At 41.7% G+C, this 10,091-nt stretch overlaps 1 protein-coding gene across 1 annotated transcript in view; it reads right to left on the bottom strand.

The window, feature by feature from the left end:
• Positions 1-4,210, bottom strand: part of LOC139737101 (uncharacterized) — a 43,807-nt gene extending 39,597 nt beyond the window's left edge. The window contains exons 1-2 of the mRNA XM_071647779.1: positions 3,713-4,210; positions 1,586-1,708 (exon numbers count right to left, since the gene is read on the bottom strand). Of these exons, the coding sequence (XP_071503880.1) occupies positions 1,586-1,708; positions 3,713-3,910 (321 nt within the window). The 5' untranslated portion in view covers positions 3,911-4,210. The remainder of the gene's footprint in view (positions 1-1,585; positions 1,709-3,712) is intronic.
• Between the last annotated feature and the right edge of the window lie 5,881 nt (positions 4,211-10,091).

The following is a 10,091-nucleotide window of genomic DNA, read 5'->3' as shown; positions in this document are numbered from 1 at the left end:
GACGAGTTAGAGAGGAAATGATCAATTCAATGATTGCAAAGCGGTTTTCCCGTCATCGTAGGTAGTCGCCCTCCCGTTTTACTACCGATTTCTACACAAATTTCATTAAAGTTACGCTTCAGCTGAACTAAGTAGCTTGTGCTGGAACTTTCAATTCACCTACTTTCCATTCACTCAGCTAATCCAGATGCAATGGTCCCACTTGGCATAAATGATAAATTCTCAAAACTTCTTGAAACACTTTGGTTATCTTCACTGGAGGACAAAAAAAAAATTGTTCAACTGCACATGCCTCAATCATTTGAACATGAGACTGTTTGGGGGTTTGTTAAAATTTACGTAGCTCGCACAAAAAATTCGATCAAGATGCCTAAACAGCCCAAGCATTTTGTTATACATCCTGTCAAGGACACTACATGAAAACCGCTTCCGTGAATTTGTTCCACAGCCATGAACATCTGAGAAGTTTCTTGGGTACTATAACATCTACCAAAGAAACTTCAAAACTTCATAAAGATTGATTTGTCATTGAAGGTTCTTATTCCTTGTTTATATCTGTTGGAACATTAGGAGGTTCATATTCAACACTGCTCATTAAATATCTCCAGGAAAAAGCTTGCCTGTGTAGATCTATTAAATCCAGCCACAGAAATACTCCTAAAGGAAAGAATCTCTACCCTTGTTGAGTGAAGACAAATGAAGACGTGATTCACACGTAATTTGAGTGATTAAGGACTTTCACCCTCACTGTCGTTATAGGTTTCATTGGTACTACCAGAGCATGCATAAAGACCTCTGCCAATTTCACCTGCTTGTTCAGTTGGTTTTTCTTTGTTTGTTTGTTGGGGGGGGGGGGGGGGTAGTTGGAGAAAAAGTCAAGTAGAGGGGTTAAAGGTTCATTGAATAGCACTTCACTTGGAATTCACATGGACGAATGAAAGTACGGATGTGTGTTCCTTTAAGATGTAACCAGGTTTTTTCAATATTGACGCAGTACACACTCCATGACTACAGTTCTAAGCACTGGAAGTCGGCAAATGAGTGGCACGAAATGTGCTTTTGAGGAATGTGCGGAGTCATTTGGAAAGTCAAAGGGGCATTTAAAGGTCAGAATGATAGGACATGACTTCCTGCCAGTGCCAAATATCTGCCAAACTCTGGCACATTATGGTAAATTTGAGCAATTTTAGTGTATATCATCTTCATTCTGAAATGAATTGCTTTGAGGACTGCCAAGCCAGATCATTTGGAAAAAGGAGGTATTGACAACCAATCACCATGTCTTATTGGTCATCAAACTTAACAACTAAAAAACAAAATAAAACGAAAAAGCTCAAGAATGATGTACACCATAACTAGGCAAGACTGTAGGATAGGATCTCTAAGGACCAGCACATCTATGTACCAGCATTTACTATCCAAGCAATACTTTTGTGGCCAAGACTTGTGCCTGTTTTTATTTGGGGGTTTACCACAGGCTGTGAAGCCCATATCATGGCTGGACAGCTACATAAAGACTGGAATGGAGGCCACAGAGATCACAGTGCAAACCCAAATCATTCTAGAGGAGGATGCGGGGACTCACCTCTCGGACAGTCTGGGCGGAGTCTAGGAGGCTCTCGTAGTCCCGGGGATGCCTGGTCCCGGAGCCGGAGCTGTTCTCCAGCAAGTTGTGGAGCACCTTGTCATACTGGGACACTCGCTGGACCTACAGAGAGAGAAGAGTGGAAACAGAAATGGGAACGTTACTTTAGGATTGAACACACACGGCTCTAAAACACCAGTCCAAGTTGACAGATATGTATTCTGTTTTGTTCTTACCACTTAGCTTACTAGATGCACAAGTCTTGTAGCATTATAACATTTCAATTGGTTGTGAGATGAAAATCGATGGTCGCTCTACTTTCGTCTCATCGAAATTCTGGCTGTAGGGACTTTCAATTTGATTTCTGAACTGTAACAGATGATGATAATTACCAATGAGTCCAAGCACTGATCTTTGTCACATGTGCAGGAGATTCCAGCCAGAATTCCAAAGTGGTCTCAAGAAAGAGCTTATACCACTAAGATGAAGAAGAATGCTTGTTGTAAAAAACTTTTTTTCTTTACTAGTATTTTGGAGTGTCAGTCTGGACCACTGGAATACCTTGATCTGATCACACAATAGGGATAACCATCCATCACAAAGCTAGGTCTTGCCACAGGCTTAACACTATTGCTTTCAAGCAGACAGTGGACACACACATCACTCACATGTACGGAAGCATTCTTATGGCACACATAGAGTGAAACATTCTTATTACACACGTACAGTGAAACAGATCATCATCTGTTTCTTGTAGTACACCACTCCGCAACAAGATGATGGCACACTCCGATATCACAATCAGGGTCGCAAGGCAAAACAGCGCAACATCGCATCAATTGTAAAACAGGAGTGTGTTATGCAGGGAACTAGGAGCACACATCATTCGAGTTATTGTCCGGGATCCAACAAGATTCAAGGAAATGAGAGAAACCTCTTTGCCTGCTGCTTATGTAGGAAAACTGGCCTGCAACTTTATCCCCCCCCCCCCCCCCTGGAAAAATGATGTAAACAAAAAAGAACAGAACATGTTCGCAATCACCATCAATTTCATCAACAACAAGAATTTCAGAATTTCCCCAATCCCCAGGCAGAGCATTTTTTTTAGTCCTCAAACTTTGCACTTGTATGATTTCCTTTCATGCCTGACCCCCTCCCCCCCCCCCCCCCCCCCACAAAACTATGGGATCCACCTGAATCCCTAAACTAGAAAAGCACTTTGGAGAATGTCACAGGATGACAAGGTGAAAAATATAAACATCACTAACAGCTGGTGGAGAATGTATTGATAGGCATTACAAGATCACTAGCTATTTGGTAATCATACGGCTTCTAACGTGTCAAAGCGTTCCATCTTTGTCGGTGGAATATAAAGCGCAGATGCTTTCATCCTTGACTTGAGAAGTAAAGATCATGTCTAAAAGCTGTTTACGGTCATGCGTACTTTGCCCAACACACCAGACTCATTATTCTCTAAATGTAGCCTACGGCTGTTGACAGACATCTAGACAAAATGTTCAAACAATATTCGTCGGCTTCAGTTCTCTTTAACAATTTATACATTTGTAAGAGCAATTCAAATCACAGTGTTCAGACTCACATTGTAATTCTAATGCTTTAGCTGTAATGCTGTGTCAAGGATTCTACTGCATACACATGTAAACCATGAATTGAACTTAATCCTTTTCTTCTGCTTATCTGAAAAGTGCTTTGAATCCCCAAATAAATTTTACTAAGTGGTCATAATAGTCACATGGGAATGTTAAATAAGACATTCCTGTCAGTCTAGCCTTTTATGCTGTCTCTCTTGGTCCCTCTTTCTTGATCTATCTCTCCTAAGGTACAATCACTAATTTCACCAATTTGCTAGCTTTCCCTTAACTAATTAAAAGATTTGCCAAGGAAATGATAACTATATGTACAATTGATAAAGGGAGACTGAAAGAAGATCTCTTTTTTTTTTCTTTTTCCTTTGACTATCAATGATGGTTTGGTCAATAGTCACAGTATATCTATGACTTAAGTGTATCCTTCACATCAAGATCTTCTTAACTTGTTTCAATCTACCAGAATGGACTGATCACGGAAGGAACGGGAGCTTGCCTCTGACGGGAGCGTCGGTGATACAGCCCGGTGAAGTCTGTGCCGGGATGAATCAGAATGCCTCCTCTGCCGTACCCGAATGAGGCCCCCGTGGAGCTTCCAGGAGCTCGGGTGACCCTCCTTCACATCCATCCCGCCTGCCCCGGCCTTACCCCGCTCCAACTGCTGTATTGGCAGCCGCAGGTCCAAGCCAGAGAAAGTATTTGATGCCGCTGGATCCATCACTTCTCATCAAGACATGACGGCGAACAAGAAAAAATGCAAAACGCAAGTAATTCCACCAACCATCGACGCTGCATCAAGCTACAGCTTTAATTCCTTCAGTTACACACAACTGTCTGCGATGAAAACAAAAACTGTAGGTATCCACAGTGTAATCCAAGTCTTGATTTTCCTATTTTGTAGATGGGGGTTCCAAAAGATTCACATAAAAAGAAAAAAATAGGATATGGAGATGGTGCACATAAGCTTTAATTCCTGTTGTGAAACACAAACCAAAATCCTTTGACCACATCCACGTTGTATAAAGTACAATGCTACGATCCTTCTATTGGCTTGAAGAACAGGCAATGTGTAGGCCTATACGTGGTGTACGAGAGTGATTTACTGCTAAGTCCACACCGAGATTGGGTTGCCAGCCTCTTCTGAATAGGATCCGAAAGTGCCAGCCAGCCGCAAGATCTCTCACAATTTTTCAGCAGTCCATTGAGAGCCACGCAAGAGGAAACTGCTCAAGAGGAAAAATCTCCAAGAGTGGACGACTGAAATGCATGAAAGGCGAGGACTGGGCAAAGTAGGTCTTAGTGGAGACTTCCTTCTATCAACTACTGACTTGCTCTTTGCAAATAAGAGGACCCAGAGAATGGTAAGCTCTGTGGTTATCGCTTCAGCAAACACAAGCCCCCTTTTCAATTGCACTGGGCCCTCAACTGGGCAAATACTCCAGAGTAGATAGTTCCCCGATTTACTCTGTCCCTTCTTCCTCGGGATCCCAGTCCCAAACTTCACGCGCAGAGCTCACAACCACACTACCAGCCCGTCTCCCAGCTACTACCACGATATGGCCTGCTGATTGTTATCACCGCTGATGAGAGAACAACATAGAAGACTACCAGAAGTTAGCCAATGATATGGTGTCAAATTAGGGGATGGAAAAAAAAAAAGAGAGATTAAAAAAAAAAAATTGTGGGAGGTTCTTGCAGTGCCTGTAGGCTGTAAGATAGCTTGTGAGGCAGCCACAAAAGTTGTGCAAATAAACACCTATCTAATATCTTTTACTGTGTGCACGCTTGTGTGAATTTTGTGTCTTCCCCCCCCCCCCCCCATAAACTCTTTCTCTTCGGTCTTTTGCGGTTTGTGCGTGGAATGTCGCACCGCAACATTAACCCTTGAACTTGTGCCTTTTGAGGGCGTCCCATTGACGAAGGTATTTCAGTGAGTATTGTTGTAAAGAGGGTTGACAAACTGCTGCCACCATCGTTATAATCCGCAAGCCATGTCTTTGCATGGGATTGTGAGTCTTAAAGGCTTATCTGACATCAAGACACATATTACATCTCAGAGCTTTAGTGCAACTTTGGTGACCTAGCAAAAGTAGGCACTTTTAGAGAAAGTATGGAAAGTTGTTCTACATAAGAATATTTCATGTCCTTCTGAAGTAACATGCAAATTACAGGCAAGAATTAATTAAACAAGCAATAGATATGTTCCTCCACACCTTTTTTTTTTTCATTTGGTTTCATAAAGTTATATACATGTAGCTTCTAATAGCACTTCCAATAAATTGCCTGGCAAGCTTCATTGTTTCGTTTCTTGGCACCTCAAATATTAGGTCTAAATCTCATAATTTTTCGTCTTAATTTACAGTTTCACATTCATTCAGTCAAAATAACTGTCAAAGAGATTATTGACAAAAATTTATTATGCAAAACTACACTTTGCCCTTAATGTTCCTTGTGCGTGCACTTTTCACATGCTTATATCAGTATAATCTTGCTTTGCTATTCCCCCCCCCTCATTTGTTTGTGTTTAAAGGCAAACATTTCATGCATTTCTTCGTTAGACCTACAATGTATAACAATTAAGCTTTTTAACATATGTGCACGCCTTCTAAACATGGACACACATTGCATCTATAGTATCAGTAAAGAAAATTTCCCAAATATTTCAATCTTATCCATAATGAGAGCAAATACTGACTATGACTAGCGAAGTTGTCACAAGACGTCTACCAATGAGAATTATCTCTGGACGTGGTATAAACTTTCCATCATCAGAATCCAATCCATTTTACTGATATAACCTCCACTGTAGAGAGACAGAAAAAAAAACCCAACAACAACTGAGTATAAAGCAATCCAAGTCAGTTAGGTTCATCACTACTGCCTTAATCCCATAGTCATCTGTGGTTGGTCTTTAGTCAACAAAAAGAATGAAACTAAAAAGGATGAAGTGAATAGTGGCTGTTTGCCACGACTTTGTGGGTCCACTCCTAATCTGGTTTGATTGCCTGGTTAGGAGATCCTTGAAAACTGGATGTTTTCTCGCTAGAATGCCTCAATTTCCTTCCATATAGGGGTTGATCAATAATGTACATGGGATCAAGTTTATTACCGCTGGACACACAAGATGACATTAACTCAAAGGCAGGCTATGGAGCAGTGTTATAGCAAGTCTACGGACTGCGCACACTCAATGAACTCAACAGTTTGTGGAAAAGCCATGGGACTACTACCCAAAGAATACAGGGGAAACACATGGCACATTCACACAGCCTGAAAAATCACAAACACATACCCTTATCTCCTGTATGTATGCCTAACATACAGTGTCTCACTGTGGTTAGACTCTTCTACATGTGTATAGTCGATTTCTTAGGGAGCTATGTAACTACAGAAGTCAGGATGGGTTTGGACATTGTATTTCATTAGCAAATCAAGTACAGCATAAATAGGGTTTTGCCTCTCTGTGGAACTGCATTATCACATACTAACTGAATATCATCCATTCTTTTCGAGTGAGCTAAAAACAGAAAAACAGATATGCGAATTGTTCAAACATCACATAACCTCTTTTTGAGCATACAGAAATGTTTCAGGTAAGGATTACTCAATTAGAAGGCCTTGTTTAAAACTTTAATGTGGATGAAGTGAGCAAGACTGCAGGCAAATGCTTCAGCGAACGATAAGCTGGTGAAACTTTTCCCGCCTGAACAGAAGAAGCCAGTCCTAGTCGAGTTGGGATTAGCCTCCATGTGAGCACAATGTTGGGATCTAAAGGTGTGAAAGGGCCCCCCATCACAGAGCAGGAGTAGTGGGGCTCAAAGGGAGAGTGCCTTTTGTTTATGATAGGCCGAGCATGGGGCTATTTCGGGTATGCCCGGGAGAGTCTTCAAGGGCTTCTTTCGCTCTTTCTTTTTGGAATCTTTGATAGAGATAGAAGAGGTTTCACAACAGAGCAAGAATCGGTTGAACGGATTTCTCTACTATGTATAGGACTCTTATGTCAGCTTCCCCCTCCCCCACGGCTTCTTGAGAGTTTAAAAAAAAAAAAACATTATTCAAAACTAAATCAGTGAGATCCAGTAGAAAAAGTCTACACAGAACTAAAGCTAGCTACCGGTTCCGAAGCCTTTGGGTAAGGAGTTGTTTATACACATACCACTATTGGAGCATGATAGGACCCATCTTCACGCCACAACCTATGCCTCAGGCTGTACGTTTTGCACTACTGCAGGTCAGATCCAGGGTTGCTTTCTCACCTGCTTCAAGCAAAGTCACTATCTCTCATTCAGACATCATCTGTAAGCATGATACCACTAATGATGGTATCAATAATGATGGTAATGCTGAGGCTATGTCAAAGTCAAGATGGTGATGGTGTCAGATAGAGGACTGTTTTCAGTTTTTAGAATGTAGGCCTATATCAGAGACCTTGCAATTTTTTTTTACCATATAGTGCCAGAACATACATAACAGAATGCATGCAAGATTTATGCTAAATGCATCATGCTTAGTGATCTTCTTGCAACCGAACAACCAGGCTCAAACATCATTGAAAAAAAAAAATACTGAGAAACACGGGCTAACCCCCACGCACGTACACAAACTTGCAATTTGATACGTGACAGTCACAATAACAGTGAAAAATGATATGTCTCTCGCGAGCACATTTGCAAATTAATTACAGCTGACATTGATATCTTGATCATTCCCTTATGATCCCTTGCTGTGGACCTGAAGCTTTTTAATTTGGGGCCACATTATTGGAAATGAAATAATCTCTGACAAAGAGTGAATATGACTGTCAACTGTGGTTATGCATAATCGATGTTACAACATGGGGAAAACCAGAAATGGTGCAAAATTACTCCTTCTCCCACAAAAAAAAGAAGAAAAAATGCAGAAAAAAAGAATGATCATAATCCTTTCATACATCCCTCAAGGACCCTAAAAAGTGCAGAGCCTGTGATTGATCCTGCACTGTACTTTTGTCAGGTGTGAATTGAGCCCCGATGAGCCTCTGGGCACTACAAGACAAGGCAGGGAGTCTGGTGGACCTCTTCTGCCTGTGTGCAATCTGGTACATGTAGTGGTAGCAGGACACAATCTTCAAGTATCTCGAGATTACGCACCAGGATGAAGTGGCCTAGAGAAGGGATCACCGGTGGCTCTTGAACCATATTCAACTCTTGCCCATCAAGACACGACACATACCTTTTGTGTTATTCTTCCTCCTCCTCCATCCATTCAAAATCTTCCTCATCTTCAGTCCACCAAAGATGGCTCTGATACTGCCGTTTTGTCTACCCCATCCCCTGTTTTCTCTCTGAATCCCATTGCCATGGAATATAGGACAGCTCTAAACCAAGTTGCACCCCCATTTTCTGTTTAAATCTAACCATAAGGTAGCCATATGATGCCTGAACTCATGACATGAGATTCTTAACTGAAGAATGCCATGTCTTCTTGAACCCCAAACCAACTTTAATCCTCCTATTCATTCAAACAATCTATGCAAGTCCAGCCCTGGCTATTTCTTTTTCAAACAATGCTTGCACAATGTCAGTAAAATGTAATGGTGGTGTCAATTCAGACCAAGGGACAATGGAAAAGAAGTCCCTTTGATCTACATGCCAGTACAACATTTTCCTTCGTCACAAATGGGTCCAAATCTACTAAAACATTATAATCAAACTTTCACACACTGTTGGTCTACACATCTATTTGACTACTTCCCCTTGTACTCAACCTTTATATCTTCTGTAGGCCTATATATTCACACACGACCAACTAAAAATGGCATTGTAATAACAAGGAACAACAAGAACAAGAAGAAAAGATTATGATTAAATGAGGACGTATTTACCAAGCTACACTTGTACACTGTTTCAACTACCTCCAATCAAGTCTCTTTATCTGCATCCATAAAGAATATAATGCAACAGCTGAGAACAAAAAAAAAAATGTTAAAAAAAAAAGTGTTGTAGGCTTTGGATTTGGAATCAAACCACACACTTACCATTAGTTAAGAAGAAACAGAGCCTTCTTGTATTCAGTATAGCAGGCCTATTTGTTCAAATTTCACCACCACCGTTGCACTAGCCACTACCGGTCCACCACATGCACTTGTTATTCCTTCGGTATCAAATTCCAGCATTCTCTGACAAACTGCAAGTTCATGGCCCGGCAAAGACACTAACCAAGGTGTGGAATAGAAAGCTAGCCAGTGCCACATGCCTTTAAGTGTCCTTCATCTTTCTTCCTACTGAGCGGAGTACACTGGGGGTCGGTTTGTTACCTTCTTGCCCCCTTCTCTGCTTTTCTTATGGGTGTGCAGGTAATCTGGGTCCTGTGGGGGTTTAGGAGTTGCCCCCTTCTCCTTGTCAGTTTCACAGGTAGATATGTGCACTGAGGGACCCTCCTCTCCCTTCTGGGCTCCCCTTTTGCCCTCTTCTTCTCTTGACGGATTAACCCCACTTTCCTTCACCTCTCTTCCACACAAGCACCACACTGATACACAAAAGTCTATTCGCTTGCTTGAATAACCCCAGCGGGAGCTTAGGCTCAGTAGGCCAGGCTTTTTGCGTTGTGGTACAGAGAACTTCGGCACTGTCCACATCTGTAGAATTTCATGCAGGAGATCAAGGCCGGCAGAAGAGTTTGCACTAAATACCGCTCATTTACCCATCCTCCAAAGACCTCGCACTTTCGATCAGCCAGAAACAAAACTCCTCACTCCGTGTGGCAGTTGTATAGATTTCCCATCAACTTGTCGAGTGCATGCAAATGAGTCACTTGAGTGTCCTAGAGCCAGGATGGCTTCACAGTTCCCTCACCACTAGAGAAAACATAACTTTCACTTCTATATCAACACATTTAATGTGACTCTTCACTGGGGTGAA

This window comes from Diadema antillarum, unplaced genomic scaffold, assembly GCF_040938485.1.
Source record: "Diadema antillarum isolate AM-2024a unplaced genomic scaffold, OU_Dant_1.0 seq00000682_RagTag, whole genome shotgun sequence".
NCBI classification, from domain to species: domain Eukaryota; kingdom Metazoa; phylum Echinodermata; class Echinoidea; order Diadematoida; family Diadematidae; genus Diadema; species Diadema antillarum.
Note: the sequence above shows the minus strand (reverse complement) of the source record. Positions and strands in the feature narration are given on the sequence as shown.